This window comes from Myotis myotis, unplaced genomic scaffold (genome assembly GCF_014108235.1).
Source record: "Myotis myotis isolate mMyoMyo1 unplaced genomic scaffold, mMyoMyo1.p scaffold_m19_p_2, whole genome shotgun sequence".
In the NCBI taxonomy this organism is placed as follows: Eukaryota; Metazoa; Chordata; class Mammalia; order Chiroptera; family Vespertilionidae; genus Myotis; species Myotis myotis.
The window spans coordinates 36,224,134-36,244,838 of record NW_023416324.1 but is presented as its reverse complement, the minus strand read 5'-3'; the positions used below and the strand labels follow the sequence as shown (position 1 = coordinate 36,244,838).

The 20,705-nt window shown below is 39.6% G+C and overlaps 1 protein-coding gene across 4 annotated transcripts in view; it reads left to right on the top strand.

Annotated features, from left to right (window-relative positions):
- The window catches only part of NDC1 (NDC1 transmembrane nucleoporin), a 54,391-nt gene extending 51,389 nt beyond the window's left edge, over positions 1 to 3,002 (top strand). For all 4 annotated transcript variants that reach the window (XM_036349674.1, XM_036349675.1, XM_036349673.1 and 1 more), the window contains one exon: positions 505 to 3,002. In XM_036349674.1, the coding sequence (XP_036205567.1) occupies positions 505 to 568 (64 nt within the window). In that variant the 3' untranslated portion in view covers positions 569 to 3,002. The remainder of the gene's footprint in view (positions 1 to 504) is intronic.
- The last annotated feature ends 17,703 nt before the right edge of the window (positions 3,003 to 20,705 follow it).

Below are 20,705 nucleotides of genomic sequence, written 5' to 3'. Positions count from 1 at the left end.
CCTCATCCAAGACAGAATTTATTTTCAAAGGGAAAAGTAAATCTAAACCAAAGCTGTTACCTTTGAAAACGATTAGTGGAGTCTATTATGTTTTAACCAAACATTTTAGTTTAAAGGATTTTATATTAAAGGCAATTCAAGTACTCCACAACTCAAAGATAATGTTGGAATCTGGTTTAAATAAAATAATAAAATCCAGAAAATCTGTAAGGCCTGGAACTCTGCACAGCAGGTTCCATAGCGGAGCAGGTTAAAATCGATGCCTTCACTTGTCAGTCTTAATTTGCTTTGGTCTCTTAAAGGTGGAAGCATGCCATTACTGAATGCAAGCCCTCCTCATTAGATTAAGGAGAGTTTTCATCCAACTTTTTCAGAAGTACTAAATAAGTGAAGATTTCTCTTCGTTTTTAATTGTTTTGAAAAATATTGACTCTGTGCTCTGTGGTTCACTTAATATGCTTAATGTAAAATAAAGCTTATGCTTTGAATTTATGTTTCATTTAGTGCTGTGCAAGCATCTGCAGAACATCAGAAAAGACTTCAACAGTTCTTGGAGTTCAAAGAATAGTTAAGTAATATAAACTGTGTTCATTACACTGCTGATACAACTACAGATGGGACAGTAAATGTTCAGCATTCTTGGATCAGAAGAAAATGGACTAATTAGATGCTTCCTTTGTCGTGGTGGTTGCTTTGAAAACTATACTTTAATGGGAGAAATCATGGAAAGAAATTCTCAACAGAATAACTGAAAACGGCCTTTTCTGTACCAGTTGCTTGTGTGTGTGGTATAATAAAATCTTTATTCAATTTCACAGTTACATCTATGGCAGTAGAAATGTCTCCAGCTTATAAAGCTTAATAATAATTAGGATTTTTGTAGAATGCACTTTTGAGAGGAGTAGAGCCAGTTCAGAAGGTAAAATAGGTTGACTTAACCCAATCTTCCTTCCTAGTCATTCTGAGAGTTTAACTCTTGTAAACTTGAAATACATAAACTTTTTTAGAGTCGTTTCTGTTTACTAAAGGATTAAAATGGTAACATTGGAGAAAAGTTCACAGAAAATATATTGTCTAAAGGACATATTTTGTCAATCTGTTAGGTTATGTTTTTGTTTCCAGAGACAAATTAAACTTACATGATTGTCCAAAAAAAAAGTCTCAATTTACAGATGCTAACTCTATATAAAGGAATGTGGAAAAATTCAGTTCTTAAGTTACAAGATTAAACATTCACATTTGGTCTTTAAAATACAGTCGACTGACATCTATGAATTTGTTTTGTATCATGCTAGTAAACAATTAAGTACATGACTATTTTCCCAACTAATTTTACTTTCTTTTTCTGGAACAAAACATTATAAGTGATTGTAGAGTTTTTCAAGTGAGAGAAAAAGTTCTGCAAGACAAACCAGGAAACTTTTCCCCTTTTTACCACTCTTCATCTTCATTAGATGAAATTATTTTGTGAAGCTTTTTGGCCTCAGAGGGAGCAGTCTTCCCTGTGTTAACTGGCTAATTAAAATATATTAGGAAAATCTTTACAGCCAGAAACAACTTAGTCATCAAATAGCAAGTGAGACCAAGACGTCAGATGGATTACTTAGGAGCATGTTGTATGTCGCAAAAGTGAACGAGGTAATTTTATTTGCTCAATTTCTTTGGAGATGAAAGATTAGAAATCCTACTAGTAGATATCCACTGGATTAGCTTGGACTGAAATGCTTCCTTGTAATTTTTTTTCCTGTTATTTTTCTCCTCCAGTGTCCCAAAATGTTTTCTTTAGTCAACACAGTATTGTATATGAGTCTTTATTAATATGGCATATATGTCTACAATTTGTCTGATTATTGGATGTACTATATCTTTATTCCTTCTATTTGTTGCCCTTCAGCCAGCACATGCCAAATTATAAATGAATCCTACTGACCTTTAAAGTGTCTTTATGAGACAGTTCCCCAATTGTCTAGTGTGTGGAGGATTTAGGCTATTGCCATTGCTTTTTCTTTTCACCCCTGAAGAGGAGTTGATCACTTTTGAATGTGAAAGTTGAATTTTGAAAGTGGTAGTTACTTACAGATGGCCAGAAAATTGTGGCTAGGTTGACTGAGAACTGTTGAATTTTATGTTTTAAAGCCACTGAGCTTTTTATATTCCATTCTCTGTGCTGAGGCATTTTGGGAGAAAAGGACTCTGGCTTCTGCTTCCATTAAAGAATTGTAGTATTTAACCCATTTGATTCCTGAGACTGATGATGGGATGATTCCTTTAAACTATTGGATAAAATGTCTGGCTAAGTGTAGATTTTTGCCAAATACTTGGGGCAAAGGTGTATTTGATGAGCAATGTAAAAACTTTTGAGGTATTCATTCCAAATTCTCTCCAAAAAGAATGTGCTTTGTAAAAATATAGGTCATATAAAGTTTTCTTGGTGGGGTCTGGAAACTGTCCCCCCAAATCTGGATTGCATTTAGTTGGTAGGGGTGTCAGTTCCTTTTCCTCTTTGTGTGTCAATAATCTCCATACCATCTGTTGGGGTAGGGTGTGGCTCAGTCACCTGTTATTAAAAAGCTCCTCTGGCTCCTCCTGTGTACAAGAGGAGAGAAGCGTTTCCTTTGATGAAGTCACAGCTTGGTTATGAGCCCACTGGTGCTCTAACACTGGCCTGAAGATTAGAGTGTTTTTTAAAAGCTTTACTCTGACTGTCGGTATAAAACATGATTCTTTCCGCTCTTGTAATGTTTGCTTGACCCTTATGGAAGCTATAAACCCACAAAACTTCTTTCCCGGAGAACCGCGAAACTGTCCTAGAATAAACATTGCACCATTCAGTGGACATGGCTGAGCTTCAGTTTGTTACTTTGCTGGATTTGTTCTTGGTAATTGTTTTGTATGTCTTCCTGTAAATATGGTAATCTGTTTATATACTTTTGTATATCACTGACCTTGAATTGGGTAGAAAAATAAATTGACATTTTAAAAAATGGGACAATTAATTGAAATGTGTATATACAGGGTCAATTATTTAATTTCTGGTGTGTATTTCTTTAGCCATTTCATTTACATCTCCACTGTTGTTGCTTATAAAACCTGAAAAGGTTTAACTTCTTGCAAAATCAGCCTTTGCGCCGAAACCGGTTTGGCTCAGTGGATAGAGCGTCGGCCTGCGGACTGAAAGGTCCCAGGTTCGATTCCGGTCAAGGGCATGTACCTGGGTTGCGGGCACATCCCCAGCAGGAGATGTGCAGGAGGCAGCTGATCGATGTTTCTCTCTCATCGATGTTTCTAACTCTCTATCTCTCTCCCTTCCTCTCTGTAAAAAATCAATAAAATATATTTTAAAAAAAAATCAGCCTTTGCCCTTAACCAGACTAGTTTGGTGGGTGATCAGTATGTAATGGTAACTCTAAGGAGCCTGAATTTTATTTTATTTTATTATTATTTTTAAATTTTTAATTATTATTTAAAAAAAATCTTTATTGCTGAAAAGGAGCCTGCATTTTAAGTCTCTTTTCTTCATTATCTTGGCTTCCTTTCTTCCAAAACTAAACAAAAGAGGCAGGTGCTGATAGCCATCTTATAATAGAGGTTTCTTTCCTTGCCAGAATAGTGTTTCTGAGCGGATCATATTTTCCCAGGCTAACAGTTATGTCTGTCAGCTTTACCTAAATTAGTCTGAACTTCACCTCAAGGTAGTTGAGGTGCTATACTAGCCCTGAAATCCCTCTTTTGCTCTCCCAACTGAGTCATCTTTCTTTAAAGTCAAGTAGCTTATAACAAAGATGGCTTTAATTTATCAGTTAACAATCCATCTAGTCTTAGCAAGCTGCTGACCAGAATCACACTGTGAGAAGGGTTTATTATAGATCAGGAGTTATCAAATTTACCATGCATCAGAATCACTTGGAAAGCTTGTTAAAACACTGGGTCCCACCTCCAGAGTTTCCGATTTGTAAATCTGGGTTGGGGCCTAAGAACTTGCATTTCTAATAAGCGTTGAAATGATGCTGCTAGTCAGAAGAGCACACTTGGGGAACCATTGCTCTGTTGTGTTTTCTATGTGGCCTCTCAGATGAGTGTCTGCAGCATATGAACTATCATTTGCTGTAAGGTAGAGATCTTCCATCTGATTAATTTATTGGGAAGCTTGAAGAATATGGTTAGGTCCTGGAGGTAAGGCTTTGTGATAGGTTCTGATGGTATAAAGTCACAGACGTTGCCCTCAAAGAGCTCACCACTTTGTGTGGCTAAAGTAAGTGGAGGCAACCTTGTTTTGCACATAACTATTTTCTACTCACAAAATTGATGTGTCTTGCTATTGCTGTTTCATTGTTGATTGAACATCTATTCTGTTCTTAGCCTGCACTAAATGCATCTTCCTCAGTGTCCTGGTGCTTAGCCTGCTTTGTTACTTGCATTATTTTACAGGATCTGTGTGACTCTACCTTGCCCTCCAGGGTTTTGTTCTCCTTGCACACACATATCTTACCAGGCACTGTTGAGTGTGCCCTGCAAGTGGTTCTGGTGGCAAAGTAGTTCTGGAGGACCTATAGGATGCCTCTGGCAGACACATTGGAAGGTGACCTCTAAATCACAGACCTGTTGCTTTGATAGTCTTTTGACGACATGTTGACTATTGATTGGTTTATCCTTTTTATCTTTCAATTTATTAAAAACTGTTTTATAGCTTGAATAAATATAGTCTCTCCCTAACTATATTATGATTCTTAGTTGCAAGGACACAATCCCACCTCAGTTTAGCTTTAGCATAAAAGGGAAGTTAACCTTAAGGGCACAGAAAAGTCATGGTGAGCACAAATACAGATTTGCTTCTGGACCCCGTGCAGAATCTGAAAGGCCTCAGGATATCCAAATGGTGGTTCTCTGTTTCTTTGTACATCAGTGCTTTAGTTCTGTCTCCTGGCTTTCCACCACTCTTTCCACCTGCTCTCTAGCTCCTGAGGTTATTATAATAGAACAACTGTTTCTGAATGCCAACCAAATTTTTGATTGGAAGAAATTAGCTCAAATGGATCAAGTATTCAAGGGTCTAATTAGGCTTCAGGAACAGGACCATGCAGTATCAGCGTGGCTTCTGAGAGCTTACCTTTGTTGGTCAGCTGTAAGTGGAGGGTAGGGGCAGTTCCCAGAGCCTCTCAAGGACAAAAAATTTGAGGTTTAGAGCCTGCAAAGAGGAACTGATAAATTTTGCTTTGAGTTGGAACCCAAGAGGGCTGCACCCTAGAAGGAAGGGTGAAGAGGAAGCAGATTGCATGACTGTAGTTGAGTTAGAATCTTCATTAAATGGAATTGCGGTAATCTCTCTTTGCCAGTGTTTCTAGATCCTGGGAGAGCTATCATGTATCCTCTCTGGAGTAAAACAACACCCTGGGCCTCAATTATTTCTACAAACAAATTTCCAAATACAATGTCTGCACACAATTAAAAACAATCAGGCACAGAAGAGGCAGGACAACATGAATGACAAGAAGAGCATAAGGATTCCAGATATTAGGGTTATCAGATTTTAAAATAATTACCATTGCTATGTTTAATAAGATTAAAAATGAAATTTTAATTTATTAAAGAACTAGAAACTACATAAACATAGTAGAAACTACACATGTGTGTAAAGTATATATTTATTTTGAAAAAGAACCATGGAAATTCTAGGACAACAATAGAATACTAAAATCAATGGGTAGATTTACTGCAGATTAGACAGCTAAAAAAATGACTTGGAAGATAGATCAGAAGAAATCCAGAATAAAGCATAGAAAGTAAGATTACTAAGACACAGAACACAACATGAGACAAGATGATACAATGAGAAAGTTTATAGGTATAATTAGTTGGAATCCTGGAAGGAAATAGAAATCTAATGGTGCAGAAGCAAATTTGAAGATTTAATAGCAAATAATAAAATTGATGAGGCATCAAGCCACAGATTGAAAAAGCTCTGTGAACCCTAAACATAAATAAAAAGGCACATTGAGGTGCATCATAGTAAAAATGCTAAAAACTAAAGACAATCTTAAAAGTAGCCAGAGAAGAAAGACCACTTTTAAGTGAGCAACAACTGGACAGCTAATTTCTCAATAAAAACAAAGACAGTGGAATGGAAATTCCAAAGGGCTGAACGAAATGTAGTGGCCTAGAATGTCATACCCAACATTAATCTACAAAAATGGGCCCTAGTGGGTTGCTCAGTGGTTAGAGCATTGGCATGTACATTGGCTGCAGGCTTGTTCTCTGACCCCGATCGGGGCGCATGTGGGAGGCAACTCTCTCATGCCAATTGATGTGCCTCTCATAGCAATGCTTCTCTCTGTTTCTACCTCCCTCCCCCTTCCACTCTCTCCAAAAGTCAATGGAAAAAGAAAATATATCCTCAGGTGAGGATTAACAACAAAAAATTTAGGGAAATAACATTTTCAGACAAATAAAAGATGAGAGATTTCATCAACAGAGGTCACTCTAAAGGGAACTTAATTTATAAAGGCTTTTTTTTTTTTTTAATAAAAGCTCCCACCCGCCCTCTACCCCCCCAGGGAGAAGGGAGGACAGAAAAGCAGGAAGAAATTAATGAGGAAAATATGACTATTGACTTATGAAACAATAATTTCTGAGGGGATTTTAACTATAGAGAGCGTTAAAATATACAAGTCAGAGTATTTGGGAGTTAAAATATCCTAAGATCTTTACATAGTCTGGGAAGAGAGTAAAAGAGTCAACAATAGACTTTGGTATATCAAAGATGTGTATTGCAACTTAAGGGTAACTACTAAAAGAATAAAGTTCCAAGCCGAGACAGGGAAAGAATGAAATAACAAAGTATAAAAGAATGGAAGCAGGAGGGAGAAAATCTGTAATAAGCAGGACAAAAAAAATGCACATAGCCCTAGCTGGTATAGGTCAGTGGTTAGAGCATTGGCCCACACACCGAAGGTTTGTGGGTTCCAATTTCCGGTCGAAGGCAAATACATGGGTTTCAGTTTTGTTCCCCGGCCAGATCAGGCATGTGCAGGAAGCAACCAATCAATGTGTCTCTCTCACATTCATGTTTTTTCCCCTTCCTCCCTCCCTCCCTCCCATCCCTCCCTCTCTTTCCTTTATCTAAATGGAAAAAATCCTCAGGTGAGGATTAACAACAAAAAAATGCACATAATAAGATGTAGATTTAAACTCAAATATATCAGTAATTACATTAAATATAAATGGACTAAATGTTCAAACAAAGTTCATCAAACTAAATTTAAAAAAACCCATCTGTTTGTTGTTAATGAGTCACATCCAAAACATAAGGATGGATTATATTGAAAGCTAGAAGCCCAGTGCACAAAATTCATGCACTTTGGGGGGTTCCTCAGCACAGCCTACACCCTCTCACAGTCCGGGAGCCCTCGGGGGATGTCTGACTGGTGGCTTAGGCCCACTCCCTGCAGAGAGTGGGCCTAAGCTGTCAGTTGGACATCCTTAGCACTGCCGCAGAGGCAGGAGAGGCTCCCGCCACCACAGCTGTGCTCACCAGCTATGAGCCTGGCTTCTGGCAGAGCGGCCCTCCCCCTTGGGAGCACACTGACCACCAGGGGGCAGCTCCTGCATTGAGTGTCTGCCCCCTGGTGGTCAGTGCGTGTCATGGCCACCGGTCGTTCCACTGGTTGGTTGATTTGCATATTAGCCTTTTATTATATAGGATAAAAGGATAAGAAAGATAAGCAAACACCTAAAAGAAAGCTGGTATAGTTGTATTATTTTTTGACAAAAGTATAGTTTAAGGCAGAAAGCCTTACTAGCGATAAAGATGGGGCACTTCAAAATAATAAAAGATTCAACTTATGAGAAAGATGCAGTTTTAAAATGTTAATGTTAAGGCACCTAATAACATAGCCTCAAAGTACATTAAAACAACATGGGCAAGCCCTAGCTGGTTTAGCTCAGTGGATAGAGCGTCAGCTTGTGGACTGAAGTGTCCCAGGTTCTATTCTGATCAAGAGCACATGCCCGGGTTGCAAGCTCGATCCCCAGTAGGGGGCGTGCAGGAGGCAGCCGATCAAGGATTTTCTCTCATCATTGATGTTTCTATCTCTTTCCCTCTCCCTTCCTCTCTGAAATCAATAAAAATATATTTAAAAACAAACAAAAAACAACATGAGCAAAAGATGAACAGGCACTTCAAAAAGAATTGCCTTGTAGGAGAAGGTAGGTTTTCAGCATCATTAATTATTAGGGAAATGCAAATTTAGGCTGAGATACCACTACACCCCCATCAGAAGGGCTAAAAGTAAAGACTGACAGTGACAGGTGTTGATGAGGATGTGGAGCAACTGAAACTCATAATTCCTGGGAGGAGTGAACAAATTGCATGTGCCCTGACTGGGAATTGAACCAGTGACCTGGTGCATGGGGCAACACTCAACCAATTGAGCCACACCAGCCGGGCCCTTCTATACTTTTTCAATGTGCATATCTTTTTTAAAAATATATTTTTTATTGATTTTTAGAGGAAGGGAAAGGGATAGAGAAGTATCAGTGAGAGAGAAATATGCTTCCTGCATGCCCCCTACTGTGGATGGAGCCTGTAACCCATGTATGTGCCCTGAACAGGAGGAATCGAACTGTGACCTGGTTCAGGGGCCAATGCTCAACCACTGAGCCACACCAGCCAGGCTCAATGCACATATCTTAACGTATAATTACCAGTTTACTTGCTCTCACTGGAAACAGTGATCTGTGAGTTCTTTGGGCTCAGGGATCATGTTTTAGTCTTTATATCCCCAGTGTCTATTAAAGTACCTTGCACACGATTGACACTTGTTTGAACTGAATTCAGTTCAGTGCTTTAGGGTTGTTAGAAACCCATGGTCTCAAACGCAAGTGTTTACAAAAGCCAGGCAAGCGATATGGGTGAGGCCGAATTTTGGGGAACATGGCAAACTGGAGAGAGCATGTGCCCCTCTAAAGGGACGATTGTGCTGCGGCTTGGCCCTGGTTGATTGCTGCTATGGGAGAATTCTTGGCTGGTATGTCTAGATCTCCCCATTTGTTTATAAGAAGGCAGAGATTCAGATTTTGATGTGAAGTCTCCATGTTTAAAGTGTTGGAAACTAATTAATTTAAAAAAAAAATACAGCAAGTGCCAAAACAAACTGCACGGTCCTATGGCTGCTGGTTTGCAACCTCTCTTTTATTTCACACCTTTCAGAGGTGGGACTGTGTTTCATGCCTAAGTATCCCAGCCAATAGGCCCTTGAGCAGCCTCTTCATGAAGCATATTTCCGCCTGGAGAAAAGGGTCGTGACTGCTTCCTCATTGCGTTTCTGGGCCATATCTGTAAGAGATTTGCAGGGTTTTTTAAAGCCTTCTTTGTAGCTGGCTGTTTACCCCAGCTGAATTAGACATGTGTTCCCAAGGATTCCCCCCCCCCCCTTTTGTTGTAATATTCTTAATGATGCATTCTGACTTTTTCACTCTGTTTTCTACACATTTGTCACCACTTCTGCTTTTGGATCTTCATGCTGGAAAATCTGAGGCTTACATGGAAGATTGATTTTTAATGCCCCTTGTGTTGTTTTTCAGCTGTAACATTTGCATGCAATTATGACATTTTAAAAATAGGAGACAACGCAGTTTGAAAAAAAGAATCTTCTGGGCGGATGAGCAAATGGAAAGGCCAGCCTTTAATTTTGTTAACATCCCAATTACATCGTAGTAACCCTTGTGACGATTTCTGTCCCTTGTAATGCAACAACACCTGGTTTTTGTTCCAGGGACAGGGACCAAGTCTGGCTGACTCAACTCAGCCCTTGCTCAATCATGAAAGCGTAGGTTGGAAAGTTCATGTTTTCCACGGGCCAGCAGAGGTCACTATTTCAAAGTTGTTAGAGGAAAAAGTGTCTCTAGTCCACACCTCTGTTGTTTGGGGGAGGTTCACAGTACTGGTGGAAGATTTTTTTTTTTTTTTTGAGTAATACTTTTGGTATTTTCAAATGTTCTGTAAAAGTCAGTTGTTTTTATATATTATGTTTAAAAGTGCTGATGGCTTGAGTGGGCTTCTGTAGGTCATTGCTTATGGGAGTCATATCAGCTGCCATTTATTGAGCACCTACTAGGTGCTGGACCCTGTGCTCCACACTCTACACACATGATCTTTAAGAGCCTTTTATCTTCCAGGCCTGTTGTGAAGTTTACCTCAGTTTTCTGGAAGAGGAGCCCAAGGCAGGAGAAGTCAGATGGTTTGCCCAAGGACACACAGCTAGTGGAGATGGGATTCAGATGCAAGGAGATCTTTCTTCAAAGCCAGGCTCTTCATTTTCTTGGGCGCTGTACTGTTCTCCCAGAGAAGGAATAGTTTAGCAGCTTGAAGCAACCATCACCTGTAATATATGTGAGGAATATGTATGTCTGAAGCAAACGCTGAGACATAGCTTGTTATTTTTCTTTTGCAAATTTCAGCTTGTTATTTTCTTGAAGGAGCTAGACGTCTTAGTCTTCTTTGAAAATAGGAAGTGTAACGTTCTGCCACGCTTTGCTACTTTCCACATGAAAACAAATATTAGTCATATATTGTCTCCAGAAATGTCTCAGGCTGGAGACCTATTTCGTGAGTGAAATTTACTACAAAGATTTCTTATTTCACTTTACAAGTTCAACAGAAAATCTCCTCACTTTGGAAGAAATAGACTGTTCGTGAATGAAAAGATAAATCTGTGTTCGTGGACTTTTATTTATTCGTGTTTGAAAACACGAATAAATCACCAGGATTTTCCATAAAGCTGGAGAGTGATGAGAGGATAGCTGTGTTCATCTCCAGATAATGGGTGGTCAGTTCGACCCCCTGTTCTCACTGAAGGGCTCATGTGCGAGCAGTAGGACAGGCTTTGTGCCTCTGGGGCTGCTAGAGAAGGACGTTTGGTTCTGGAGGCAGTCTTACGGGCGCATTGGCTGGCATACTGCTGTCTATTATTCTTACTTCTAATTTTTTAATGTCTTGTGGTTGCTATATACTGTATTTATTGTTATTAGAACAGAAAACCATGTTAGATCTTGGTTAACTGATAAGGTGGAGTTGGCTTATTTTTGTTGTTGTCAGCAACTATTTAACAAGCTTTCACAGGGATGGCAAGTAGCACAGAGTAACAAAACTACTGGGGAGAGATAGACAATGAATATAAATAAGTGCCCGGCGGAGGTGGGTACTCTGAAGAATAAGGAGATAGTAGGGTGGGATCTGTTTTAGATATGGTGATCAGAGAAGGCCTTCCTGATAAAGTGATGTTTGGCCAGAGGCCCGAGTGAGATAAGAGAGAGCATAAGTAGATATCTGGGGGCAGAATTCCCCAAAGCAGAAGGACCCGGAGACCAAGGTGTGCTGACAAGTTTAAGGATTAGCAAAGAGGGCAGGGTGGCTGGGTACAGTGGGTGAGGAGGGGGCAGAGACATGGGAGGGGACCAGATCACGTCAGGTCTGGTAGGCATAATAAGGACTTTGCTCTTACTCGGAGTCAGAGGCAGCCATTGGAAAGTTCTGAACAAAGGACTGACAGGGCCCACTTATGTTCAAAAAATTAAGTCTGGCTCTTCTGTGGAAAATTGACTGGGGAGAGGGGGTGGGAGGTAGGATGAAAGTAGGGAAAGTAGGGAGACGAGTTAGTAGGTTTACTGCTGTAAACCAGGTGAGCGAGGATAGGGACTGGGACAAGAGTGATAGAGGTGAAAGCGATGAGAAACACACAGGGTTGGGTCTATTGAGAAGAAAGAGTGGACGAGACAGCCTATTCCTGGATCTTCATTAATGTGAAAAATAAAGGTCTAGGTTACTTAAGCCACAATTATTTTGAGTTCTTCAGTTATATGCAGCCAAACTTAACCCATCTAACTTGCCCCCTTGTAAGCCCATTCTTCTCCCATTTCAGTAAATGGCAATTTTATTCTACCAACTGCTCAGGCCAACATTGGAGTCAATATTAATGACTTGTTTTCTTTCATACTCCACAAGTCTCCCAGCAGCAGTTCTCAGGAGGGTTCTGAGGGACCACCCAAGGTGAGGTCCTCATCCTCAGGGTCCCACATGGCTGCTGGGCTATAGCCATCACAGCTGCATCCTAGGCAACAAGTAGGAAGAAGAGAAGGGAGACTGGTGGACCCCCTTCCTTTTTTAGGAGATTCCTAAAAGTCTACACATGTATCCATGCATCTCATTGGCTGGAGTATACGTATGTTTGAGGCAAAACCTGAGAAATAGCTTGCTGTTTTTTCTTTTAAGTTCCATTTTAACTATAACATTGCATGAGCCTTTGACTTTGTCATATAATAAGGTAAGTGTAGTTTTCATAAAAGGTAAGTCTTGAAGAAAAGTTTACGCAAGAAGTCTGTCAGATGTCTTAAAATTGATTTTTGTAATTGAAAGATTAATTTCAAACTTACTCATGAGTAAAATTCCATTCTATTTTTTTCAGGAATGTTTTCTGCATATAGATATAGATGATTTAAACCTGTGCTTTGAAAAGAAACGAGTTATATAATACTAGTATGTACTGGACAAACTTGATATTTATTTTATAATAAAAGTTTTAATAAAAAATTTAATAAATATTCCATTTCTTACTCTATATGTACAGTTGTTGTAGCTTCATTTCTCAACTTTTGACCTGTTTAAAAAATTCAGTACCTGTGTTCAAGTTCACACACTACCGCTTATCTCCCATACACATTAAAGCCGGTGCCTTCAAGGGGTCTGCAGTTTATTGTTGGGAGTACGATGATGTCATAGGCAGAAAGTAAGTGCTCTGAGAGGGGCTTGGTGTGCTTGGTGTTTGGTTCGAAGGGGGAGCTGGTCTTGTGGGAGAGAGGCCATTTGAGGTGAGCCTTGGAGACTTGGATGGGTCCGGGTGGGAGTGGTCAAGGCATTCTGGATGAAAAAAAAGGAGAGGTGAGGTGAGAGAGAATGTTCCAGTTCAGCTGTAGATGAGGTACAGTGGCACAATGGAAAGGTCATGGTATTTGGGGCCAAGTAGACCCAGGTCTGAACTGAACCTGCCACTTCCTAGCTGAGACCTTGGGCAAGTCACTTAACCTATTTGGGTCTCATTTTCCTCATCTGCCTCCTCATAGGAGACACTGCCTACCCTCTTCATAGGGTTGTGTCTGTATTGAATGTATATATGTCATGTCCTCTGTAGGAATTTATATCAAAGAAACCGCCACAGGACGTGGTTCTCTGTGCTTCCGTAAATAACAAGCCCTTCCCTAGATCAGCGGTTCTCAACCTGTGGGTCGCGACCCCTTTGGGGGTCGAACGACCCTTTCACAGGGGTCGCCTAAGACCATTGGAAAACACATATATAATTACATATTGTTTTTGTGATTAATCACTATGCTTTAATTATTTTCAATTTGTAACAATGAAAATACATCCTGCATATCAGATAGTTACATTACGATTCATAACAGTAGCAAAATTACAGTTATGAAGTAGCAACGAAAATAATTTTATGGTTGGGGGTCACCACAACAGGAGGAACTGTATCAAAGGGTCGCGGCATGAGGAAGGTTGAGAACCACTGCCCCAGAGGGTGTTGGTGGGCTCTGTCGCTGCTGCTGGATTGCTCAACAAGCCCTTGCCCCTGTGACAGGGTTGCTCGGGCCTCAGCAGGAGCAACTTCTCATCCTCTGCGACTTTCATCATCACGTCCTCCATCAAGCCTCAGGTCCTCCTCCCGCTTCCGGTCCTCTCCTGACATGGAGCATTTCTCCGTCAGGGCCTTTTCCTTGTTGGAAAGTATGCATTCATTTGTATGCTTAGTTGGATACTAAGCATCTACCCCCAGTTGGAAGAACCATGAATTTCTGGCACCTAGGACAGTGCCTCGGATGTGGCAGGTGCTCATTTGACATTGTTGAATCAGGACGGAGGCTCTCTGGGATACAGACCTTGGTGCTTCCCCCTGCCACTCCGCCATTGTCTTCTGACCTCTCTGAATGAGTGTCTGGAGGGCCTGCACCCCCTTTCACAACGCCTTCATCCACTTTACTAACTTATGCATTCATTCAACCATCTTTCACTGAGTGTGCGCGGACAGCGGGTGCTGTGCGTGGTGCTGGGGCTACAGTGGCAGATTAAACAGTACCTGCCCTCAGAGAGCAAGGGCCACTCAGAAGGCTTTATGCTAGGAGAGCAACATGATTGGGTCACTGATTTAGAAAGTTCACTAGCTGCAGAGAGGAGGATGATTGGAGGGGCCAGGCTGGAGCCAGGGAGACCCAGAGGAGAAGCTGGTCCCGTGATTCAGACAAGAGGTGAGGAGGCCTGAGGTGGAGGTAGGGGTATTTACAGAAGGATACGCAGGTAGGAATCTCAGGCCTGGGAGTCTGAATGTGGGTGAAGGGAGAGAAAGGGGCCTAGGAGAACCCCTAGAATCCCAGTTTGGTGTTGTCATCATTCATCACACACAGGATGAGGAGGGGAGGAAGGAAGGAAAGGCTGGGGAAGTGAGTTTAGTAGAACATGGTTTCCCAAGTCACTTAATAGTTTCTGTTTCTAAAGTGATTAATATGAACCTTCATTCAAACGAGACTCTAATGTTAAAAGTAATCAACTTGACTCTTTTGATTGTTTTAAATTTACATATAGTAAAACCCACTGTGTACAGATCTCCAAGGTTTTTAAAAAATATATATATTTTTATTGATTTCATAGAGGATGGGCAAGGGAGAAATAGAATAATCGATGATGAGAGAGAATTACTGATTGGCTGCCTCCTGCACGATCCCCCACTGGAGATCAAGTCCACAACTCGCAATCCAGGCATGTGCCCTGACTGGAACCAAACTGTGACCTGCTGGCTCATAGGTCAGCGCCCAACCACTGAGTCACAGCGGCTGGGCCAGAACTCCAAGTTTTGAAAAATACATAGAATCAAGATATAGAACAGTTCTGTCACAGCCCCTTCCTCTCCTCTCCCTAGTTCCCTTATCCCTTTGTAGTCAATTCTTTTCCAGTCCTTACCTTCTAGCAATCATTGATCTGTTCTCTATAATTTTGCTTTTTCCAGAATATTGCATCAGTGGAATCATGCAGTGTGTAGTCTTTTGAATCTAGCTTCTTTTATTTACCATAAAGCATCTGGTTCACCCATATTGTTATGTATTTCAGTAGTTAAGTTGATATTCTTGCTGAGTAGTTTCCATCCTATGGATTTACTACAGTTTATGCATTCTGCAGTTGAGGGGTATTTGTTTTCCCATTTTTGAGGATTACAAATAAAGTTCTTTATGTACAGATTTTTGTGTAAACATGGATTTTTACTTAACTTGGGTAAATATTAGAAGTGGGGTTGCTGGCTTGTATGGGCTGTATGGTAAGTATTATGTTTAACTTTATGAAAAAAGATCAAACTGTTTTCCAAAGTGGTTGTACCTTTTTGCATTTCTACCAGCAATGTTTGAAAGTTATAGTTGTTCCACATCCTTGCCAGCATATGATAGTTTTTTATTTTTAAAATGTAACCATTCTAATTGTTGTGTAGTGATATCTCAATGTGTTTAAAATTTGCATTCCCCAATGACTAGCGATGCGGAGCATCTTTCATCTACATATTTTCTTTGCTAAAGTATCTGTCCAAATCTTTTTCCCATTTAAAAACTTTGGTTGTTTCCTTTTTATTAAGTTGTAAGAATTCATTATATATTTTGAATACAAGTCACTTATTGGATATATGATTTGCAAATATTTTCTCCCAGTTCTATTAACAGCCAGTATCTTTTGCAGAACAAAAATTTTAAATTTTTCATGAAATCCAATTTAACATTTTTTTCTTTTGTGAATTGTGCTTTTGGCATCATATCTAATTTCTCTCTCTTAAAAATATTTATTTACTGATTTTAGAGAGAGAGAAGAAGGAGAAAGAGAGACATTGATTTGTTGGTCCAGTCATTTATGCATTCATTGGTTGCTTCTTGTATGTACCCCGACCAAAGATCGAACCTGAGAAACCTTGGCGCATCAGGACAACGCTCCAAACAACTGAGCTATCTGGCTAGGGCCTAATTTCTCTTTAACTCAAAGTCGCAAAGATTTTCTTTTAGGCCTTTCTTCTAGAAGTTATAGCTTTGCTTTCTGAGCCATTTTGAGTTAATTTTTTGTATAACATGTGAAGTATAGGTCAAAGTTGTTTTTTTTTTTGCATATATGTGTATGTATATATGTATGTGTGTGTGTGTGTGTATATATATATATATATATATATATATATATATGTATATGTATATATATATCTATCTTATAGTATGGTTTGTTGAAAATGGAACTTTGACAACAATCTGTTGGCCCGTATACGGGTTTCCATATATTATGGAACATTCTGTTTAATTGATCTGTGTGTATATCCTTTTGCCAATATCACACTGTCTTGATTACTATACCTTTACAGTGAGCTTTATAATCAAGTAAGGGCTCCTCTAAACTTTTCTTCAGAATTGTTTTGGATATTCTAGTTCCTTTGCCTTTCCAAATAAATTTTAGAATCAGATTGTTGATTTCTATTGAAAAAAAATAGAATTGGATTTGGGAAGAATTGACATCTTAACAATATTCAGTCTTCCAAACCATAAACATTATACTCCTTTCATTTATTTAGAACTTTGATTTCTTTCATCAGAGCTTTGAGCTTTGTTGTTTTCAGCATACAGAGTCTGCACATATTTGTTAGATTTATATCTAACTATATCATTTATATTTCATTTTTAAAAATATATTTTTATTGATTTCAGAGAGGAAGGGAGAGGGAGAGAGAGATAGAAACATCAATGATGAGAGAGAATTATTGGTTGGCTGCCTTCTGCACACCCCTCTGGGGATCGAGCCTGCAAGTGGGACATGTACCCTGACCTAAATCCTGGTTCATAGGTTGATGTTCAACCACTGAGCCACCACAGCTAGACTCTAACTATATAATTTTAAATGCTATTATAAATGGTACCTAAAATTTTTAATGTCTAATGATGTGCTAGTATATATAAATACAATAAATTTTTAAATATTAACCTTGTATTCTGTAATATTGATAATTTTATTGTCTAGTTCTAGGAGCTTTGGGGGCGGTGTAAATAGATTCCATGGAATTTTCCACATAGATGATCATGTTGCCTGCCAATAGAGAGTTTTATTTCCTCCTTTCCAACCTGTATGTCTTCATTTTTTTCTTGCCTTACTGCACTTGCTAGGATTTCTAGAGTGATGTGAAATAAAAATGTGAAAAGCCGGTATCCTTACCTTGTTCTTGATCTTAGAGAGAAGTGTGCCCACCCTTTATTTAGTTAAGAAAGTTCCTTTCTATTCCTAGTTTAAGTTGGTTCTTAGTCTCTAACTAGAGGCCCAGTGCACAGATTCGTGCATTGGTGGGGTCCCTTGGCCTGGCCTGTGCCCTCTTGCAATCCAGGATCCCTCAGGGGATATCAGACTGCTGGTTTTGGCCTGATCTGCACGGGCCAGGCTGAGGGACCCCCCAACAGTGCACAAATCTGTGCACTGGGCCTCTAGTATGCATATAAGATTTTTGGTTAATCTCTTCCTGCTCTTTACTCTGAGATTCATCACTCTGTTCTGTGTTTCCATGCCTGTGTGGTGAGTGTCTGCCCTCTGGTGATCAGTGCATGTCATAGTTACTGGTTGAACAGTCGAATGGTTGAACACTTAGCATATTAGTCTTTTATATATATAGACTAGAGGCCCAGTGCATGAATTTGTACACCAGTGGGATCCCTCGGCCTGGCTGCAGGATTGGGCCAAAACCAGCTCTCCAACATGATCAGTGCATGATCAGGGCCAGGGGGGGATGCGAGAGGTTGGTCAGGCGAGGAGGGACCATGGGAGGGATCCAGGGCATGTCCAGCCCATTTCGCTCAGTCCCGTTCGGCCAGACCCCAGCAGCAAGCTAACCTACTAGTTGGAGCATCTGCCTCCTGGTGGTCAGTGCACATCATAGTGAGCAGTTGAGTGGCCTTAGCATATCATTAGCATATTACGCTTTGATTGGGTGAACGGACAACCGGACACTTAGCATGTTAGGCTTTTATTATATAGGATCATATGTGAAAAATTTTTTTCTTTTTTAAAAAAAATATATTTTTATTGATTTCAGAGAGGAAGAGAGAGAGAGATAGAAACATCAATGATGAGAATCATTGATCAGCTGCCTCCTGCACGTCCCCCACCGGAGATCGAGCCCACAACCCTGGCATGTGCCCTTGACCGGAATCAAACCCAGGACCTCTCAGTCCACAGTCCAACGTTCTATCCACTGAGCCAAACCAGCCAGGGCCATATGTGAAATTTTATCTCACACATCTTTATTGGCTCTTTGTAACTGTGCTCCATATTGGGATTCTTTGGGCTCTTTTTTTTTTTTTGGCTTTAAAAAGATCATCTTTGAGTTATAAGATAAACTCTAGAAATGGTGGGAGAAGTCAGTTGGGTATTTCATTAATCCGCATCCTCATCACTTCTCATTTTCCGGTTGATTTGATTTTTCCCACCTTCTCATTGAGTCTCCACAAGTCCTGTGGGTTGGGCACTATCTTTATTTGGCAGGTGAAGTATTCAGGAATCAGGGATAATGACTTGTTCATGTCCCTCAGCTTAATAATACAGTCACCACCATTATAAAAGTCATTCTATGGACTTCCTTCAATGAAGGCCCTGACATTCAGTGAAGAAAACCCAAGCTTTGGACTCAGGTAGGCAATCTTTTAAAATTTTAATTAAATTAAAAAATTGTATTTCAATGAAATTCACTTCACATAAAATTAACCATTTTAAAGTGGTCAATTCAGTGGCATTTAATATATTCAAAATGTTGTGTAACCACTATCTCTAATTGCCCCCAAATTTCACTATAGGAACTTTACAATTCCTATAGGAAACCTATACCCATTAAATTGATACTCCCTATGGTCCCTCCCCTAGCCCCTGGCATCCACCAATATGCTTTCTGTCTCCATGGATTTACCTAGTAAGGATATTTCGTATAAGTGGAATCATATAATATGTGAACTTTTATGCTTAGCTTCTTTCACTTAGCATAATGAGGTTCCTCCATGTTGTAGCATGTATTAGTACTTCATTCCTTTTTGTGGCTGAAAATATTCCATTGGATATATATACTACCATCAGTTTATCCATTCATCCATTGATGACCATTTGGATTGTTTCCACAAGTGTTCTTTTGGTATATACCTAGGAGAGGAATTGCTGGGTCATATGGCAATTCTAGGTTTAATTTTTTGATGAACCATCAGACTGTTTTCCACAATCGCTGAACCATTTTGCATTCTCACCAGCAATGTACGAGGGTTCCAATTTCTTTATATCCTTGCCAACACTTGTTATTTTCTGTTTTTTTTTTTTAAATTATAGCCATCCCAGTGGATGTGAAGTAACATCTCATTGTAGTTTTTTTAAAAATATATATTTTATTGATTTTTTTACAGAGAGGAAGGGAGAGGGATAGAGAGTTAGAAACATCGATGAGAGAGAAACATCGATCAGCTGCCTCCTGCACCCCCCCACTGGGGATGTTCCCGCAACCAAGGCACATGCCCTTGACCGGAATCGAACCCGAGACCCTTCAGTCTGCAGGCCGACGCTCTATCCACTGAGCCAAACCGGTTAGGGCTCATTGTAGTTTTGATTTGCATTTCCTTATTGACTAATACTGTTGAGTATATTTTCATGTACTTGTTGGCCATTTGTATGTCTTCTTTGGAGAAATGTCTATTCATCCCCCTTGCCCATTTTTTGTTCAGTTGTTTGTCTTTTTGTTGTTGAGTTATAAGAGTTCTATATATTCTGGATACTAGACCCTTATCAGATGTATGATTTACAAATATCTTCTCCCATTCTGTAGGTTGTCTTTTCACTATCTTCACAATGTCCTTTGATGCACAAAATTTTTTAATTTTGATGAAGTCCTATTTTTGTTGTTGTTGCTTGTGTTTTTGGTGTCACATCTAAGAATCCATTGCCAAAACCAAGATCACAAAGATTACCTCTATGTTTTCTTCTTCTAAGTATTTATTGTTTTTAGGAAGTTGATCCATTTTGAGTTACTTTTTATATATGGTCTGAGATACAGGTTCAACTTTACCTAACTGTGGATGTCCACTAGTCATCACACCATTTGTTGGAGAGCTTATTCTTTCTGTAATGAGTGGTCTTGGCGCTCTTACTGAAATTTAGTTGGCCGTAGATGTATGGAAGGCAGGCACTCTTGATTGAGAACTTTGGCAGATCATTTATTTTTGAACTTTTATTTTCTCACCTTTAAGATGGTCTTTCAAATTGTCAGGATAAAATGAGATCACATGTGGAGATTGTCAGCCATATTACCTGGCACATAGTAGGTTCCCCAATGAATGTTAATTTTTTTTCTTGCTGCAAGAAATAGAGGCAGGGTAAGCAGTGTAATATTCATCACCTCTATTTCTTCTCCTTCCTCATGTCTCCAGGTCGCAGAAGACTCTAGACACAGAGAAATGTTTATTTTTGACATTTTCACAATGGTGAGGTGGAAAACAATGATAGGGCAAAGAAGTGCTTAGCTAGATATTCAGGCAAGCATATGAAGTACTGGCCAGTCTTTAATAATTCAATCAGCATTCAATAAACATTTACCTAGTGTTGACTTTGTGCCAGAATCTGTTCTAGG